Source organism: Acinonyx jubatus, chromosome B4 (assembly GCF_027475565.1).
Source record: "Acinonyx jubatus isolate Ajub_Pintada_27869175 chromosome B4, VMU_Ajub_asm_v1.0, whole genome shotgun sequence".
In the NCBI taxonomy this organism is placed as follows: Eukaryota; Metazoa; Chordata; class Mammalia; order Carnivora; family Felidae; genus Acinonyx; species Acinonyx jubatus.
Window position 1 is genome coordinate 62,166,414 of NC_069387.1, and position 21,577 is coordinate 62,187,990.

The 21,577-nt window shown below is 34.7% G+C and overlaps 1 protein-coding gene across 2 annotated transcripts in view; it reads right to left on the reverse strand.

The window, feature by feature from the left end:
• IPO8 (importin 8) overlaps positions 1-21,577 on the reverse strand; it is an 84,161-nt gene that overhangs the window by 44,895 nt on the left and 17,689 nt on the right. For both annotated transcript variants that reach the window (XM_027035835.2, XM_053226106.1), the window contains exons 6-16: positions 18,098-18,187; positions 16,428-16,522; positions 15,495-15,579; positions 13,065-13,199; positions 11,145-11,244; positions 8,065-8,141; positions 7,660-7,776; positions 7,130-7,219; positions 5,528-5,693; positions 4,190-4,350; positions 3,229-3,354 (exon numbers count right to left, since the gene is read on the reverse strand). In XM_027035835.2, the coding sequence (XP_026891636.1) occupies positions 3,229-3,354; positions 4,190-4,350; positions 5,528-5,693; positions 7,130-7,219; positions 7,660-7,776; positions 8,065-8,141; positions 11,145-11,244; positions 13,065-13,199; positions 15,495-15,579; positions 16,428-16,522; positions 18,098-18,187 (1,242 nt within the window). The remainder of the gene's footprint in view (positions 1-3,228; positions 3,355-4,189; positions 4,351-5,527; positions 5,694-7,129; positions 7,220-7,659; positions 7,777-8,064; positions 8,142-11,144; positions 11,245-13,064; positions 13,200-15,494; positions 15,580-16,427; positions 16,523-18,097; positions 18,188-21,577) is intronic.

The window sequence follows — 21,577 nt, forward strand, 5'->3', positions numbered from 1 at the left end:
AGTAAACATTAAAATAAATAAAAATAAAATAAAAGATAAAATAAAATCCACCATGATAACTCTTACTCTATAAATACTAACCCAGTAAAAACATCAACAAAACTTTTTTGGAGGGATAAGTTGACAATTCTAAATTTCAAGTGAAAAAAATAACCAAGAAATTCTGAAAAGTAGACGAATGATGGAAGTGAGAGTTAAATCCATAATAAAATTATAAATTAAATTAGTTCCTAACCTCATATTTTACAAGAAAGGAAGTTCCTAGTGAATGAAAGATTTCAACGTGAAAACTTGGGCCACAGAAATACGAGAAGAAATGAAAAGAAGTTGTGTATAATCCTGAAGATGGAAAATGGCTCAAAGCCCAAAAATCAGAAACAAATATATTGAGCCATTTGATTTCAAAAATTTAAAATATCTACATAGTGTAGGGAAAAATCAAAGATGAATGAAAAATTGAGGGAATTATTTTCAAATGGTATCACAGACAAATATCAAATTGGCTCCCGTGAAATCAAGTCAAGAGGAAAAAAAGGCAAAGGTCATGAAAAAGAAATACAAACAGACTTTAAGCTTATAACAAGATATTAACTCTCATACATGAGAAGGGTACAAATTCTAAGCCCAAGATTACCATTTTTCACCTATCAAACTGGCAATGATCAAAAAGTATTAGCTGGGAAGAGAGGCACTGCTATACATTGATTTGAGGAGTGTAATGTGGCCAAGTTAGCAATTATCTCTCAAGATCCTTTGACCCAGCAAGTCCACTTCAAGGAATCTGTCCTCCAGACATATTATTACCTGTGCAAATGACATGTAACAGGCCATTCACTGCAGCAATGTTTGTGATTAGTAATAACCAAAGGTCCGTTTAGGAAGGGACAGTTAAAGGATATTCATTAATGAGGGACTGGTTGAATAAACTGACACATAAAGAAAGATTATGCAACTACTAAAAATACTAACTTTAGTGTCTAATAATTATGGAAGGATCACCAAGACATAATTCAAAAATGGCAGATAAAAACTGTATACTATCATTTTCATAAAAGAAAAAAATACACGCTCATTTTTTTTTACTTAGACATTATAAGAGAAAATATCTCTGGAAGGGTACAAAAACCTAGGAGAGGAACTACCTCCTCCACAGAGGAGAATGACATCTGGGGAGCTGATGAGTGAGAAGGTGAAATTTCACTGAATACCTTTTCATGTCTTTTGAATTTTTCAACACAGGTTGTACTAAATATTTTTTAAATAAGCAAAAATTAAACTCCATCATGGGTTACATTGTCCATCTAAGTATCCTATTTCAACTTTTGAGCATATTCTTTGAATATTCAGCTTTAAAGTACTCTGTTAAAGTTCAAATGATCCAAAATCTCCAGTTTGAAAATTTGTCAATATATTTAAATCATTAAAGAAAACTGCATATACGTAAACATCTGGTTTAGATTTCTAATTTTGTTCTGCATATACTCAGTGTGCATGTATTCATACACATGTGATTTTTCCTTTTAAGGAAAGACTTTTCTCAAAGTTTGCTTTTAATAAGCCAAAGTTCAAAATCCCAAGACAAGCAGTCAGGAGACCAAGATTCTACTCCTTGTTTTGCCTCTAATTATCTATGACCTTCGTAAAGCCACTCACTGAAGGCTTCACGTTTTTTTCATAGGTAAGGAAGCTGGATTGGATTAGTGCTTCTCAATTTTAAACCATGCCTCCTTTGATAATCACAGTAAGTTCAAATGCTCCTTTAACTTTATCTGAAATGCAAAATTAATATCAAGAGTAAAAATATTAAAACAAAAAGGTAAAGTACTGTTTTGTTTTCAAACTAATCCTGCTGCTCATTTTACTACTGCCCATCTTCGACACACACATATTTTAGAAAACTGGATTAGGAGATTTCTAAGGTCTCCAAATTTAAAAATACAAGTTCTGCATATAAGGCAAAAGAATTATCCTTAAGTATGCTCGTTGTAATTTGGAACATCTCACTGTTCCTGAATGGCCATACAGTTTTAACAAGAATACAAAAATAAAATAATGAATATGGGAATAAAAATTCACATTAAGCCTTTTTAGGTGAAGGAGGCCTGCCCAGGAGAAGAATATCGAACTGTTTTTAAGAATCCAGTAATTTTCCACTGGTGTGTGATAAACACAGGATAAATCAACAGCCATGGGGTTTAACAATGCTATTTAAAGAACCACCACCTGCTTCCTAAGTCCCACTGTATGAAACAGGAGCTGCCGCCATTGCTGAGCAAGTCAGCCTAAGCTCACAGAAGGAACCAACTCAAATCTGAGAGGCAATGTAATACTTGGGGAGGAGGGTGGCAGGTTTCAGGTGGAGATAAATGGATATATTATCAGAATAATCTGACTGCAAACCCAAAACTCTATGGCCATGAGCAAGACTCCTGATACTACATAAACTTGTTTTCCACTTCTGCAAAAGGACACTACCATTACCAGCTCTAGTGATCTCATGGTGACACTAGTAAAATCCTATCAGTGAACAGAGGGGAAAGCACCTAATAACTATCTGCACAAATTCTTCTCCCAATATTGTTCTGGAATTCAGTTTAAGAAAGATGATGTTTTAAGTTCTTCTTCCCTTCCATTCTCATGATATTTGTTACATTTGAATTTTGTTCCACTACTTAATATCTGCCACTGTGATTGAATGGCTATCACTCTCTACAAGAAGACTAGACTGTGGGTTCCAAAAGGCAGAGTTCATGTCTTATTCAATTTGATATTCCCCCAAAATCTAGCCTGGAACACAGATGTGATGAACTAAACTCAGTTTAATAATACAGAGATGTCCTATATACCTTACAACAACATGTAATATTTCCCCCCTCAATCATTTTAATATGGCCTTTGAAAATTTGAAGGTAGTTTTTAAAATCTAACAACATATATAATAGCAATTTTAACATTTATTTATTTTGAGAGAGAGAGAGAGAGCAGAGAAGGCACAAAGAGAGAGAGGGAGACAAAGAATCCCAAGCAGGCTCTGCAGCTGTCAGCACAGCTGACATGGGGCTCGAACTCATGAACCATGGATCATGACCTGAGCCAAAACCAAGAGTCAGACACTTAATCAACTGAGCCACCCAGATGCCCCTAAATAGCAACTTTAAAGTCATGCCCATTGATCATATAAATTTCAGTTAATGGTACTATAATGACATAATAAAACACAAATTCCACCTCTTTATGATCTTCTACAACTGTCAAGATAGTATCAATAGTATGTAAAATTCCCATCGCCATTACTGTTTTGTCTTCGATTTCTTCATATTCATCACTTTGAAGGACTTTGCCAAATATCTCAGCCTATGAACATAACGTAAACATATTCAACAATTAGTAATGTTATACCTACCCCTCGTTGTTGTTGTAAGTTAATAAAAGGGCAGTAGCACTCATCTAGACGTCAGCATTGCTCAAACATAAGTTACACACTTTACCAAGTAAATCAATGATAGACTATCATGTTTTAAGTACAGCCAATTTTTCCTTATCTAGTCACTAGAGTGGAATATACATTAGTTATAACAATTAGCTATTATTTAACTTCTGGTTGTCATTAAACAAATAAACCCAAAGTCTAAGAAAACTGAAATCTAGCAATAGTCAAGTGAAAAATTTGATAGAAGGTAGAAGACAAAATTAAGAAATCACCTAGAAAATGAAACAAAAAAGACAGATAGACATGGAAGACAAGAGAAAAAAAGGTAAGAAAATTAAAGACTCGGTCCTGATCCAATATTCCTTATCAGAACTATAGAATAGAAAAAAAAAAAAATGGTAGGGAGAAATTAATCAAATAAGTAATGCAAAAATTGCCCAAAACTGAAGGAAATGAGTTTCCAGATTCAAAACCCACAAAATGAAAATTTAAAAAGCTCACGAAGTACATCATTGTAAAATCTCAGAATATTACAGATGAAATGATCCCAATGTTATTAGATTTAAGTCTAATTAAATATAGAAATTAACAACTGTCAGAATTACTAGAGCAAACATTTTTATATTAACATTTCAATTACATATAAAACTGAACTCCAAATTTTGGAATTCAATTTACTTAGATTAGTCAAGGCTTTTATTTTTATTATTCAAGGCTGAATTTACTTTCAAACTAACATAAAACTTTGCCCATTCTTACCAAATGTTGGGTCATATCAACAGCAATTGAAGCTACTTCTTGACTATATTCACATATCATCTTCTGGATAACATTAGTAACATCATCATTTTCTGTCTCTCTAACAATGTGCAACAGCTCCTGCATGATAGGCCTTACGTGTGGCTTCATATATTCCTTAGCTAATGCAATAAAACAAACAAAATGAGTAAAAAAATTAGGTATTCAAAATTGGCGATAGGAATTAACTTGGTCACAAGGTTAAGTGACACAGGGTAATAGGCTTTTGACAGATACTTGCTTTATGGTATAAGATACAAAGCTGTACCAGGGCACCTGGGTGGTTCAGTCAGTTAAGCGTCTGACTCTTGGTTTCGGCTCAGGTCATGATCTCACAGTTTGTGAGTTCAAGTCCCGCATCAGGCTCTGCACTGAAGCACAGAGCCTGCTTGGGATTCTTTGTCTCCCTCTCTCTCTGTCCCTCCCCACAGCACATTCTCTGTTTCTCTCAAAATAAAAAAAATTTTTTAAAAGCTATACCAAAATAATCTTCACTAACACATCCACTTCCCCTTAATTAGAGGTAATCAATCCTACAGAGGAAAGAACTGTCCTGCCCAAAATGCCAAGACCCTTCATTGAGAAATTCTAATTATACAAATGTTCTATCATCAGGATGACTTACAGAACATGTATATATCAAGATATAAGTATAAAAAATCATGTACATAAAAACTATGCCAAATACCTCCTCCCACACGTCCTTGTACAATATTCAGTCTTCCCACTGAAACACTGTTGAACAGAAGTAAATTAGATTCATGTACTTCATAAAACTGAATTTACTTCCCAAGGTTTACTTGAACTTTGAACAGAATATTCTTCTGAACAAACAAACGAGTTATCTGTGTTATCACTCACCAGAAATTCCACTTGCTACTTTCAGAACTAGTAGAATCAGAGTCCTAGAGCTGAAAGGTCTCTTGAGGCCATTTAGTTCAATCCCCTGAATTTAAATATATGGAAAGCTAACCCTTGACAGATGGTATGCCTCTACACAGGCTTACACAGCAACCTAGTAGCACCATCAAAATTAGACACCAGGTCTCCTGATTCCCAGCCTACCCCAGGGGCCAATAACTATCAACTTATTTCCTAATCCAAAATTTTTCTGGAGACCAGTCAACAGGAACTCCTGAAAAGGGCAAGGATAAACTGCTATAAAATTCTGAGGGAACAAAAGCTCAGAAATCTAAACCTTGCACCTGAAGACTCAGAGAAATCATCCTTAAGGATAAGAAGAAAGGATTTCAAAAAATAAAATAACATAAACCCTTTAAAAGATATTTTTGGCTTTACCTTGTGTCTGGTTAGAAATTAATGACTGAAGAGCAAGGGCAGCTTCAACTTTGACAGGCATCTCCTTATCTTCAATCAGGCTCTTCTTTGCCAGTTCGACTGCATTTCTCAGATTGAGCTCATTATGAAACTTCAAAGAACTAAACGCATGAAGTACCCAACAGGACTATAAGAAGAAATTAAGTAGGAAACTGTTAGGATTGTGGCATTCTATAATAAAGTCATGCACATAAGAACTTCTTAGTAAAATATCATTAACTCTACCAAGTACTGTTTGTTTTTGGAGGGTAGCATATTACCCATAGTTTTTAACTTCTGGACTTCCCACTCTTTTTATTTAAAAAGGCAGTTGTTACTTCTAAATTATCTATACGCAATTTTTCACAGGGAAAAGAAAATGGGCCTAACTGAAGCGTCTCTGAAAAAAGAAATCCTGTTTATGCTTAATAAATATTATGAGTCATAACTAATGTGTTATTTATACGTAAGAGCTACTACAAACCAACGTTTAACTTTCATTTGCTGGCCTTCCCAGCAAACAAATGAAATATTATTTTCCCTTACTCATGTAAGGACTTAGAAAACTTTTTTGCTCATATAAGGTATGAAGAATTTTAAATCTTATATAGATTACCAAACTTTAAACTATTAGACCACAGAATCATATTATTACTTTAATTCTCCATGTACATAAAACACAATTAACGGTAATTTGTTTTACTGCTAAAAGACTTTTAGCAAGAGAATTACAATTCACACAGACTGTCAAAGGTTACAGCCTACCTATAAAAACACTTGTATGCCCTCCATACCTCTAATCTACATGTGCCCAAATACTTCTCCAGTGAATGTTGCCATCTGTTTATAAAAAGGCTTTAGTGTGTAAGACATTGTTAACGTATGTTCTTTATAGCAAGACATTTTTTGTGTTGATGTAATTATAAAGATAAACACTAGGCTCTCAAATTAAAGTTCTATTTTTATTTCTCCATAAAAGATATTGATTCTAGAAGTCATATACACTTAGAACACAAATAAGTTTATGTGAATTATTATCTTCCCCATTTTTCTAAGGCATATCGACCTAATATACTATCTGTACTAATTAAGGTTTTAGCCAAACTAGAATTTCAGGCTGTTTTGGACACTGAAAATTAATCAGTTTACAAATTTACATTGTTACTATTGCTATAACATTATCCCTCTCACTCCATGTTTTATGAATGCAGCAAGTGGGGCTAGAGTGAAAATTTAAAGCAGCTGGAATTAAAATCCATAAATCCTTTATTTATTAGTTTGTTCTTTATTCAGCTTATGTGACCATAAGGGACAGTCTGACTTCATTTTGTTCCAATACATGGTAAAAGGTCAATTTATCCAAAAACATTTAGTTCAAAAAATATCTTACAAATGACCATTTTTTAAAGTTTATTTTTCTTAAAAAAAAAAGAAAAGTTTATTTTTCTTAATAATCCCTATACCCATCGTGAAGCTTGATCTCACAACCCCAAGATCAAGAATCATATGCTCCTCTAACTAAGCCAGCCAGGTGCCCCACAAATGAACATTTTAAGAAACACAATGGAAATATGGAAAACTTACTCTAGCTCGAAGATATCCCAGGTTAGACAATAATAGTGGAAATACATGATTCTGTAGCAACAACTCCATTTGGTCCTTGAATAAACTCTTCTGTTAGGAGATAGATATGAAGTTTTAACTTATCAATGCCTTTTTCATATATAAAAATCACAACCAAATAAAGTGTTTATTATGACTTATGCTTAGTGTATACTTCTATGTGTAATTTTATAAAATTATTTGACCTACATATTGTATGTTTTAAAACAAGAAATAGTACCTTACAAAATAATTTGATACTGATTGACTTTTGACTTTTGCAGCAATAACACTGAAGTCATATTGCATCCTTTTTTAATTTAGCAACAGTTTCATGCTGAAAAACTGACAAAGTAAAATTTTTGTTTTAATCAAAGAAACAGGTGACAGAGAAAAGGATGTTTACAGTCAAATCAATTATGCAGAAGCAGTCACAAGTTTTAAATTATTCATAACTGTCATATCCTCTCATTTGCCTATGCTCAAGTAAATTATATTTTGAGTAGTTGAACCTTCAATAAAATATCAGCAAGGGAACCAATCACATGCAGGGCTCCATCTTTCTTCCTAGGGTCAAAGTTCGGGTCTGTCAGGATTTGATAACAGAATGCCATCATTTTTGGTAACACCTACAGAAACAGAAGAATCTGTTTTAGTCTACGTGAGCTTTCACTGCCCAACTGCTATAGTATTAAATAGGATGTACAAATTTTCAAAACTAAAGCCATTTTACTGTGTTTTATCAAGCAATTATAATTAAGAAAACAACCCTTTTCCCTTACTAGGACAGAAAAATATTCCTAAAGTGATAGGTTATAATGAATAATATAATTTGTCAAATACTAGGGGTATAACAAGAGTGTCAAATCCACACAGTGCACCTCTCCATCTTGGATTTAAAAAGAATTACTGCATACCTCTTTTCTTTTCTTTGCAGCAGTATATAAGAGAGTCTGGGCTGCTGTGGTGGGAGAAGCATAATCTTCAAAAATATCTAAGATTTTAAAAGGTTAAACCACATTAGTAAAAATACAATTACTTATTATAGATTTTAAACCTGACTGACCACTATTCCAAAACAAAAAAATAAAACAGTCCACATATGACACTGGTTTATAGCATAAAAAAAGTTAAAGGTGTATCAGTGCTCCCATGCACAACAATTATTTATCAAACTCTGTAGGCTGTCCTTTTAAATAAGCATATTAAAGAGGATAATACATGGCTGGCATATCTGTTTCACAGGAAAAGTGCTTTCTATCAAAAAACAACAATAATTTATTTAGTGCTTACTATGTGCCAGCACTGTTCTAGGCTCTGGGGACACAAAGATCAAACAAACAGGGCCCTCACAGAGCTCACATGGTGGAAAAAAAAGAAACCAATTATACACATATACACACATAATAAGTCAGGCTCAGAACAAATTTACAACAGGATAAGGAGAAAGAGAGTGATGGAGTATGGAGAGTGAGGGAAATGGGGTGTCAGGGAAACCATCTTTAATTCTGTTAGGGCAACACTTAAGCAGAAATTGAATGAATGAGGGAGAAAACTCTACATGGAATACTAAAGAGAAAGCTCTCCAAGCCAAGGAACCACAAGTGTAAAAGCCTTGATGGACTGCTAGGCCAGAGCTCAGCTCTGTCAACAGGTAGATTTAGCAGGTATTCAATGGGCATTTATTGAATACACACCTATTTAAAACACACTGTTTAATGTCAAGAAAAATTTCACAAATTTCAGAATAGGTAGTTATAGATAAAAATCTGAAAACTTGAAAAGTATCTTATATGCCCATATTTCAATATATAAAAAAAAAAATCTAAGTCTTTGCCAAAATATAAAATACAAATGTAATAATACTAATAACTATCACTTATTGAGTGCCAGGCACTATACTAATGAGATTACCTACTGTACCAGGCACTTACTTCTTTGGCAGGCACTATGCTAAGATTTTACAACCATCTAATATTCTACTCTAAGCAGTTAAATAAGTTAATAAACTATTATCCTGCTTAATCTTCCCAACACTATTAGCATTGCTGATTTTATAGCTGAAAACACTGCATCTCAGAGAGGGTAAGTAACTTGCCCACAGTCACACAATAAGTGGCCAAGTGGGGCACCTGGGTGGCTCAGTCGGTTGAGCGTCTGACTTTGGCTCAGGTCATAATCTCACAGCTCATGAGTTCCAGCCCGGCATCCGGCTCTGTGCTGACAGCTCAGAGCCTGGAGCCTGCTTCAGATTCTGTGTCTCCCTCTCTCTCTGCCCCTCCCCTGCTCATCCTCTGTCTCCTTCTCTCAAAAATAAATAAACATTAAAAAAATTTTTAATAAAATTTAGAAATAAGTGACCAAGCCAGCGTCACACCCATACTGTCGTAACATCAAGAACCTGTGAGCTCTCATAATTTTTTACCAAATCTAAAAACATTATTAGTATCAGTCAATGCATTTAGATAAGAATAATTTGTTCATGTAAATAACTATAAATGACAAAAATGTAAAAAGAAAATTACATGATTCTGTAATTATTCTTTCCTATAGCTATCCAAAAGTAAAATATATGTATCCAAAATATATGCATCCAATATATCCAAAAGTAAAAAAATAGTAGGCACTATGTTCTAGTACACAAAAGATTATTTTTCAAAAAATACTTCAGTTAGTCTTGAATTGTCCATATTATTTTAATCAATAAAATGTAAATTCTATCAATCAACACTCACAGCTCTTAAGTATTATATTTCTAAAAACTGGGATACTATCTCATTCAACATGAAAAGTGAAATAATGATAGCTTCCTGAACACTAAACAAATACTCTGCACATTAGAAAAACACACAGGTATTAAAGAAAAACTAAACACTAAAAGAATATCTTGAAGAAGACAGAAGAAAGATAGGCTAATCACTCTGTTCCAGAAAACAAAAGCGTTAGGAAGGAGAAATAAATCATGCATATGTGAAATGACTTTCAAAAGGAAATGGTAGAATGGAGGGATAAAGCAGATGGGAAATACTGTTTCTCATTCATTTGCTTTTCCCATACTTTGTCTCCAAGACAAGAGGCACTCCCTCACTCAATAGACCAAACAATACTAAGTACAAAGCACTGTAAAAACAATATAACCCAATAATTTAGCATCTATACCAGCAGACTGAACTCAAGTAGCGAGAGACACCTGGCCGAACAAGGGAAAAGCACCGTGTTGTCACTATCTTCATCATGACTTGGGCAGGGCTAATTTTATCAATTATTTATTTCAACATTTACTGAAGGTAGACTAGAGCCAAATACTAGTAGAGGAATGGAGAGGTGTGGGAGGGATGGAGAATGCAACATAAAGCAAATAAACAAGATAAAGTCCCTGCCCTCAAATGGCTCTAAGCTGCAGGAGAAACAGGTATTCAAACAACATTTTGCTATGTTAAGTGACAGTATTCCATGAAGCAACTCATTTAAACCAGGGTAAAAGGGAATGAACTCAGGCAACCTACACAACTCAATAACTTCCAGAAAGATCCAAGCAAAAAAGAACCTCCAGAGAATGGGACCACACAGTGGTAATCTCACTCTCTTCTGGAATACTTAGCCACTAAGATAAAGAAGCATACTAAATTGGAATGCTCCTAAAATATGCAGAAATCCAAACGATCCAGACTAAGAACAACCCAATCTACAAATGGGTATTCCCAAAGGTAGAGATAGGGATGGTCCCTCCAGATCAGCATCAAAACAGAAAGTGTTGTAGCTGGCTCCATGACTGCTTCAGCACCCCTAAGAGGGGTGAACAAAACAGCTTTCCATCTTCTACACGCAAAGGCCTCAAGTCCACTGGCTCAAGAGAACATCAAACTCTTCAGAGTTTATCATGTAAAGCAGAACTTTGGGAATTTAATACAGCAATAAAATCTGCTTAAAAATATAAATTAAGTTATATTACTCTACATATCAAGAGACTAATGAGGAATAAAATCATCTCGATTACCAAATTTCATTCTTATATATTCATATGGATCTTCTTGCCACAGTTCTTCATCCTCATCTTTATAACACATCACAGAAAAAATCACATCTTCAGAGATATTCTAAGAAGAGAAAAAACAAAACAACAAATGGCTATAGGCTATTCAAATTTGGGGAATATTAATAATGTATTTACTGATAGCCTTTCTGATGTTCGTTTTCCAAACTGTTAATCTTTGTGTTCAGCCTGTGTTGGCTGAGGGGAAAGCAGGAAAGCAAGAGCCTGGGGGTGTGGGGCAGACAGAATTAAACTTAAGATTATTTTTAAACAACTGATTAAAATATAAAGAGATGAATGGAAATGCTATTCTTGGAAGCAAAAGCAGGGATAATAAAGTTTTACTAACAGATCAATATTAAACACACCTTAATTCTTTAAGGAAGAGAGATAATTATCAAGCCAAGATTATATTTATTATTGTATTTCTTATTGTGAACATTCTTACATTTCCATTTTGGTCCTAAATGTCAACGTGCCAGCAATATTAAAATTTCTTTTCCTCTTCCACTTTCAAAAACCGAATTTCCTACTCTAGAAATGCAGGTTTCAGTCAGAAAAAAAATCATATCTGCTGCTAATGCTCTACTAAGCCCATTTAACAATTATATATGTAGAAATAGGATCATCTATTCTCACTTATTCCAAATTAAATTCTGGGAGAAAAAAATTCAACCAAGAGACTGGACTTTTCTTATTCCTATACAATGGCTATGTAAAAGTAAGGCCAAAGGCATCAAGAAAAAAAATCCACTCTTACTTTATAAGAACATAGTATATAAAATGAAATCAGTACCATTATTAACTGCAAAGAAATTATCACTATTTGATCAACAGGATTAGACAAATATTATTAAGAGGTCTACAGAAAACAAAAGATATTATATTTATAAAACCAGTAATAAGGTAATACTAAGCAAATTCCATCCTGGACACCAAAGGCAAAGTAAAGAAATGTGTTTTCCTTTTTAGGAACTATCACAGAGATTACAGAATTTAAGAGTTCACAGTTTGAGAGAAAAAAAAAAATTCAGTTCCTAACATCCCTGAATTACCTAAAATTATCTACATACATATAAGAATTTATTCATTAATGGCTCATAATTTTTGATTCTCATTTGTTCTTTAAATAATGAGGCTGAATTCTATCTTTAAGTAAACAATTGATATAAAACCAGAAAACTATAACTTCTGCTACAGAACTTAAGCCAAAAAGAAAAATAAAAACCTCATTAGCTTCTATCTACAAAGGAAAATGATCATGCTTCAGGCTTCATCTACTGCAAAATAATACTACCTTAGTACAGACCTGGTGACTCTTTTAAAAATGCTACTGCATACAATACCACATCTGATCCTAGTGACCTTTAGATGAGAGGGATAGAGGGGCGCCTGGGTGGCTCAGTCAGTTGAGCGTCTGACTTTGGCTCAGGTCATGATCTCATGGTTCGTGAGGTCGAGCCCCGCGTTGGGCTCTGTGCTGACAGCTCAGAGCCTGGAGCCTGCTTCAGATTCTATGTCTCCCTCTCTCTCTCTCTGCCCCTCCTCCACTCTTGCTGTCTCTCTTTCAAAAATAAATAAAAACATTAAAAAAAAGAAGATAAGAAGGATAGAAAAACACTAGCCAACTGAACAGAGGAGAAACTGAGGCCACATGAGACTCCAAGAAAGACCAAATGAATCCAGGTCTTAAACTCTATTAAACTTGAAAGCTTCGCTCTTCTCACATACTTAAATTTCCAAGCCCCTCCTATCAAATATAAGACTGCACACATTTGAAATTAATAGAAATAAAAATATATTAAATATGACATACAGCATTAGTGTCTAGAAAACCTAACTTAACCAGAGAATAATTTTGGAGAGCTATTCCCTGACACTGACCTGTATGTGTGGCTTCATCTGCTTCCAGGTGACAGAATGAACAATCCCTTGATTGAGATAGTTGAATGCTTGCTGAAGAACACGGGGGGCTACATACTCTTTCTGTCTATATTGGTCTAAAATTTTTAGTAGTACCTACAGGTAAATGGGAAAGAAAGTATAGGAGAACATAAATAATTTTAAGGTTAAAGGGAGGGGCATTTTAGGCATGACATAAAACCCAGAATCCACAAAAATAAAAATAAACTGATTTTTAGAGAAACTAATATTTTGTGAGAAAACTTGTGGGCAGTTTTAATTAGATGGATCCAAGTTATACTGAACTAAAGGACGTCTCACTGGGATTTCCAGCCTTTTGTCCTACTTCTAACCTGTGGAACAACGCAGAACAAGTCACAAGTCTATGTTCTATTCCATGTAACTAAGCTCTTCAAATAAGTTAAGACTCCGGTTAAGAGAAATAATAACAGACTTCACAAAATGAACACTGAAAACATGTATACAGCAAGAGATACCATTAACAGATTTTAATTATTTGATAAAGCTGCATTTCAAATTGGAAGAGAAAATAATAAGTTATCCAGAAAACAGTATCAGGACAACTGATTAGCCCGACGAAAAAAAAAATAAATTGGCTCCCTAACTAAACTCCATCCCAAAATTAATTCCAGATGGGGAACTATTTCAACAACAAAAACGAAAACATAGAATGCCTAGAAGAAAATACCGAAGAATTTTATTTTATAATCCCACACCACAGAAAGTCTTTGTAAATATAACACAAAACTGAAAAGTTTTTGTTTTTTTTTTTAAATTGTTTCTAAGGAAGGAACCATGCCCAAAGTGGCTTATGACTATCCCAAGGACCTGCCCATCAGAGGTAGCACTACAACAAAATCCAAATCTTCCAATTCCTGATCCCAGAGCACTTCAGGATAGCAAGCTTAAACCTAAACTGCTAAATAAATAAAGAGAGTTCTTTCAAAACATGTACAGAATTGATGAACTCAGAACATAAATTCAGCTCAAGTTATGTAAAATTAGGTTTATAAGCATTGTAAGAAGTCCCACCGTCGCCTAGATGCCCTTTCTGCAATGCAGGCCAAAAGGGGATGCTATGGAACATGGGTCTTCCTAGACAGTTTGGCTCACCCAAAGAAACAACAGCAAAGGAGACAACAGTTTTTAAATAAGAAAATAATTTTTAAATACTAGGAATATATATCTTAAATAACCAACGTACAAATAGTTTATGACATGGATGCAACGCCATCAAATCTGAATGTGTATGTACATACAAAACATACACACATTTACATGACACTGGAAAAACTCGGCCAAACACACTTCAAGAAGGTATCAACTTCAAGATGGTTAATGAGTTTAACTGCAGTGGAAATAACAGAAGACAGAACTGCCTGGCTTCCTGATTATCCTAGTTTCCATACTGAACGGCTGAACAGATAATTTTATTCGTTATTCACTAATATTCCCTACAGACTGTCTTGTGGGCCAACAAAATAATTTGTGAGAAAATTACAGCCATAGCTTTCCTGAATTGTTGCAAGGTACTTTTTAGAAATGATAATCTATAAAATGATAGTAGACAAAACGATCATCTATAAAAGGAAGTACTCCATCTATGATGACAGGTTTGAGGCAGTTAGCTTGATATCACTGACAATAAAGAAGACTAATATGCATAGATTTATAAAAATCTAGAAACACCCTCTATATCATTAAAGCCTTTTACTATGTCTGATTAATCTTTGCTTCCTCACTGTAGTCCTGAAACAGCCAGTGCTTGAATAGTTATTAAATTTTATTTGTTGAAATATAAACAAAAATGTGATTCAAATGGCAATACAGATCAACCAATCTTCATGCCCAAATGTCCTCTGTACGTTTTAAATATTAATATCAACTTGGATTATTTCTCAAGAACTCCTAATTTGCACTGTAGAGAATGGTTCCTCAACTTCCACAAAAATGTGTTAAGTTCTCAACCAAAGATCTTAATTTCTGAGCTCAATCTCTCTTGAAATCAATCAATTCATTACATAAATCTTCTGATATAAAAGTTTAGAACAAAGGGGAGATCAAATGAACAGAGAATAAGAAACCCATAAGAGGTCCAAGAGTTAACAGAAGAACCCAATCTAAGCACTGGTCACTGTGACATCAGTATCAATAAACTTAAAAGCTTTGAATCTAGCATCTAGGAGTTTGGAAGGACACTTCTTATGGAAGCTGCCCTAGGACGTTTGGTTCTAAAACTGATTGCACTATATTAGATTCCCAGATCTGCCATTTTATCCCCTATAAATATATAATGTATTAATATGTTCATAATCTACTTTTAAATGAACAGAAATGACAACTATTTTCAGGAGTAACTGTCCTTCTATTTAAAAAGCATATGTTTATTACCTGCTGAATTCCCACTGCATAGGTTTTCAAAAAGAATTCAGAAAATTCAAAGTATTCTTTTGTGACATTTCCTGGGCTTCCATATCTTAAAACACAAAGAGAAAATGATTAAATGCTGTAAATTTTTAAAACAAGAGCATGCTCACTAGCTTAAATACCATCCCTTGTTGAAAGATCTATGCTATATGGGCAGAAAACTAACACTTGCCCCTTTTCCACAAGCCCCAAGATGAAATCATAATAAGCTTGTACTTAGATTCTGGGCCATACTTAAAATTTCAGACAGAAGCTTCCACCTACTTAACCAAGAGTTCCTAAAGGGCAAATATTACAAATAAAAATATTATATATGACTCTTTTTTCTTTTTCAAAAAATGCATCAATAATTAAATTTCACTAACTTTCTTATGGAACTAAGTAGCCATGCACCTTCTTGTACAATTCCTAGGTATTTCCAATGAACTAAAAAAATGTCATGCCCATTCTTTTTTTATAGAAGAACAGAAAGACCAGAGAAGACTGTCCACATCATTATAATCTCAAAGCCAATAATCACAGTTAGGCCTACCTTAAAACAAAGGGTGACTTCTTTTTGCCCACTGTGGCTTTAAAGACTAACAGTGAGGGGCACCTGGGTGACTCAGTTGGTTAAGCATCTGACTTTGGCTCAGGTCATGATCTCATGGTTCTTGAGTTTCAGCCCTGAGTCGGGCTCTGTGCTGACAGCTTGGAGCCTGGAGCCTGCTTCAGATTCTGTATCCTGCCCTCTCTTTGCCCCTCCCCCTACTCGCTCGCTCGCTCTCTCGCTCTCTCAAAAATAAAAAACAAGGCTAACAGTGATATACTGTGAAGCATCAAGGGACCTATCGAGCTTTATTATATTCAGTACTGAGGTACTGACCATAAGATCACAAATCTAGTAAACAGAATTACCGTTCAAAGAGACGAGCTACAATATGTAGTGCCCATTTCTTACACTTCCACCAGACTAGTTCTGGTCTATCATCCTCATCAATCTGCAGAGTCTCCTAAGGGGACAAAAACACCCAGATTAAATTCCTGCATGGTAAAGGGGTTTATGTAAATAACAAAAGCAAAATAAATCTTATTATAAATTAATATTATAGTGAGTTAAGGTTGCCATACAAATGCAAATTCTTACTTACGATTGCTAGGTAGGAATTAAATAAGCAAAGCAAATTTCAAGTAACTAATGCTATTGTTCACATTTATCTCCTACCTTCAAAAGGCCCAAATAAATGTAAAACAAAATACACAACACCATGTCCCTTGAGGAAACTCTGGGATGACAGAAAGGTTTGATATCTTGATCTGGGAAATAGTGATGCAGGTAAATGTTTGTCAAAATTCACTGATCTGTTACCTAAATTTTGTATATTTTGTATATAAATTAAACCTCAATATAGTCTGTCGCAAGATATGGATAAAATAAAGAATACTGCATATTTGAAGACAAGCTTACGTTTAAAAATGTGTAATTTAATTTAGTTATTTTGACTAGTTATTAGGTTGACTAGTGAAATACAGCATCACTGTTATTACAGATAAAAATGATACACTGTCAATGTTAAAAAAAAAAAAAAGAACTAAAATAAAGAAAAACAAGGGGGGGGGGGGCGCGCCTGGGTGGCTCAATTGGTTAAGCAGCTGACTTCGACTCAGGTCATGATCTCAACAGTTCCTGGGTTTGAGCCCCGCGTCGGGCTCTGTGCTGACAGCTCAGAGCCTGGAGCCTGTTTCGGATTCTGTGTCTCCCTCTCTCTGACCCTCCCCCATTCATGCTCTGTCTCTCTCTGTCTCAAAAATAAATAAACGTTAAAATAAATAAAATAAATAAATAAATAAATAAATAAATAAATAAATAAATAAATAAATGTTTTTAAAAAATTTAAAAAAAAAGAGACACCGTCTTTCATCTACCAAACTGGCAACCTTAGAATTTAACATGACAGACATTCTCAGTCCCTACTTAATAAAGTATAATCCAGGACAATGTTTCTAGAGAGCATTTTGTAAGATCTGTCAAAGTCTTAAACACTTCTAGGAGTTTATCCAAAGAAAATAATAGTGTATATACATAAAAATTTAACTACATACATCCTTATAGTTAAAACACCAACACCCTGAAGCCACCTAAATGTCCAGCAAATGAAGCATTCAACAAAAATGACAATATAAAAACATTCATAATAAAAAATATTTACAAGAGATTTTAAATGAAAAATGAATTTCAAAACAGTACCTACCTATGCCATTTTTATAAATAAAATGTGGCCATATATAGATCCAGAGGGAAAAAAAGGCCAGAAAAATAAATACCAAGTTTTAAAAATGGTTTCTCTCCTTCAAAATAAACTTAGTTTTAAAAATTAAAAAAAAAAATGGTTCTTATCGTCTTTAGTAGGATTAAATATATTTTATTAATTTTGCTTATCTGAACTTTATAAAAATAAGTACTACTATTTTTATGAGAATAGTAATTGTTTTTACAAATAGCAGGCTAAGATAATCAATTGGCCCACCACAAATATCCCAAACCCAAGTTTTCCCACTTTTTCTGAAGAACAGAAGCCCTTCCTTACAGGAGGAACTGTCCTGTCAATAATAGTTCGAAAGATCTCCATCCACGCTGTCATGGTCTGGTTAGTCACCAGTTGAAGAGGCAATGCATACTGAAAGCAAAAGAACGATGTCATCAAACAATAATTCTTCCCCTCCGAAAAAAGCCACAATTTCACCTATATTGGAAGGCTGAAATACATCCAATGGTTAACATTTGACCATGAAAATGGTAATTTCATATGGTTCAATGTAAATTTAACTTAGATATAAGCATATATACATAAACTAAAATTTTGAAAATCTAGAAGTATACATGCCATGAATTGTTTCTCTGCAACCTTTTTAAATGAAAAAAAAAGAACTTTATTACAGTAAGGTCTCATTTATTCAGCATGAGATTCTAGATAAGTGATTTTTACCATTTGCCCCTTTGTGTATCAAGCTTTTCCTTTTAACCACTTTTTTCCCCAGCTTTATTGAGATATAATTGACATATACCATTGTGTAAGCTTAAGATACACAATGTGATTATCTGATGCACATATATATATTTTTTTTGATTACCAAAATAAGGTTAACACCTCCATCACCTCACACAATTACCTTATTTGTGGTGAGAACTCATTTTAACCACTTAAATGAAAATCTTTACCTCATGACACACTTTGTTCAATTACTTTACGCTGCAGCATAACACCATAGCTACTCTATAACATAACCACACTGTGAGTTACAGGAGGCAAGGCACAGTGCCTCTGCATCCATGCATTTTCAAAACCTCTACACGTCAAGATCACAGTGACAGGTAAGAGGCAGTCTCTGTCCTCACAATGCTTACACTCTAGTTAGGGAAAACACACATATAAACAAGGAATTACAATATGGTATGATATATAATCCAGATAAAAAACAGTACAACATTGTTAAAGGCACACATGGAAGGATCGCCTCATCCAGGCTGGTGGGATCAGGGACATCTTTCTAGAAGTGATACACAAGCTGAGACCGGGAGAAAGAGCACAAACTGCCCAGGGCATAAAGGACAAGAGTGTTCCTGTATTTTTGTACAGCATTTCAGAGGCTGAAGGCATGACGTTCTCATGAAGCTGAAAGAATTTCGGTATGGCTAGAGTGTAAAGTACAAAGGTAAGAATGGTAAAAGATAAGGTGGAGCCAGAAGGGTTTTATAAGCCATGTTAGGAAGTTCCCAGCTTAAGTGCAACGGGGAATGGTTTGGGCCTGAGATAGGGAGCAGAGGAGGAGCGGATTCAGCATTAGTGGGAGAGTGACGAGGAGTTCACTTCTGGACAAACTGAATTCTGAAGCATGTATGGAATATCCACATGCCCTGTACACAACGTTTAATAAATGCTACTTAGACAAAGTCAACTTAATTGTATCATACTCCTTAAAATACATTTTTCTGCCTCTTCCCAAATTATCAGACATTAACTTTCTCCATACATTATCCTTGTATGGTACCTCTTAAAGCTGCCTGAATTTTTGCTTCCAGGATTCCCAGAGGGAGCATATTACTGTAGTAGCATAAAATAGATTACCAAAGTGATTAAAAATGTTGAGGTTTGCATTGGTTTTTTTAGGTTTGTAGCAGCAAATGTTGAGAGAAAACATTCTAGACTTTGGCCTCTTTAGCAAATCAAACAGAGGTGGAGGCTTTAGGAAAATCATTTCATCAGCCTCTTACTTCCTGATTCCTACTATGCTTCTTTAGATGGGAAAGGGAAGTCCAGCCTCTGTATAAATGGGATGTTCCTCTATCTAACAGCAGAACATCTCACGGAATAAAAAATATTTCCCTCAGAGTAGAGTGCTTCTCTCAAGGAAAATTTCTGAACAGTGTTTTAATAAATAGCCAAAGGTACCATATATCTTCCTTCTCTATTAGTTTTAAAAAAGGGCAGGGGTGGGGGGGCAGAATATAGTTTCCAAGTATCCTAGTTTCTTCTCTCTTTTCAGATACACTTCCTCCTCCCTTCCATCTCCCCACAAAAGGCTAAGCTGGAAAAAAAAAAAGAAAAAGAAAAAAACCCTACATCAGATCATTCTCTATTAAAAGTTTAAGAGATGCTGGAGTGCCTGGGTGGCTCAGTCAGTTAAGCGACTCAGGTCATGATCTCATAGCTCGTGAGTTCAAGCCCCATGTTGGGCTCTGTGCTGACAGTTCAGAGCCTGGAGCTTGCTTCAGATTCTATGTCTCCCTCTCTCTCTCTGCCCCTCCCTCACTCACTCACTCTGTCTCTCTCTCAAAAATAAATAAAAACATTAAAAAATTTTTTTAAGTTTAAAATATTCATCTAAAAATATAAATTGTTATTAAAGTGAAATATTCTGAAATACTACAAAAGTACTTAATTAAGTGGCATATGGAGCCAAGAACAAAACCAACTATCTTGGCTCTCTAGCTCAACAACACTACCCTCTTGCCATGACTAACTAAAAAGTCATGTTAGAGGAGTCTAGGTGGCTCAGTTGGTCAAGCATATGATTCTTGATTTTGGCTCAGGTCATGATCTCAGTCATGAGATCAAGCCCTGTGTCGGGCTCCACGCTGAGTGTGGAGCCTGCTTAGGATTCTCTCTCTCTCTATGCCCCTTTTCCACCCCACGCTCACTCTCTCAAAATAAATAAACTTTAAAAAAAAAAAAAGGCATGCTAACAGAGATATGACTCATTCATCTTCAAACACTTTAGAGCCTGAAAATTATTCTTCCTCCACCCAGATCTAAATAATTTATCTAAATCTTTCAAGGATTAAATTTAAAATATTTTTATATTTAAAACATTCCATCTCTGTCCCCTTCTAATTATGTTTTAGACTCTCATATTAATATTCTTTATAGCTTTCAGATAAGAAAAAGGAAGTAGTTTAAGTGAAGAAAAATGAGATACCAAATCTTTTTTGTTAGCTTTAAATTGGGTCAAATTGCAAAGAAACTATCACCAGTATGATTTCCCAGTAAAAGAGGGACCCTCTTCTTTTCCTTCCTCTTCTCCCATAATCCTAATTTATCAGTAGGCAGAATGCTGACAGATTAAGCAAGTAATTTAGGGGCAGTTAATTACCCTGGTTCTTCCTTACCCAGCACTTCAGACACTGGAGTGAAAGGTATAGTCAGTGACTCTGAGCTCTGACACTAAGATAACCTTGGATGACTAAGTTAATTTCTGTGAGCCTATTCTCTCATGAGGTTGTTTTTGTTTTTTGCTTTTTTAAGAAATACATGTGAGGGGCACCAGGGTGACTCAGTCAGTTAAGGGTCCAACTCTTGATTTCGGATCAGGTCATGATCCCAGTTTTGTGAGATCAAGCCCTGCGTCAGGCTCCATGCTGACGGTGCAGAGCTTGCTTGGGATTCTCTCTCTCCTCTCTCTGTTCCCCTCATCCCAACCTCAATAAATAAAACATTTTTAAAAAATAAATAAATACATGTGAGAATATACAATAATTTTTAATAACTGACACTTATTAAGCACTTTCC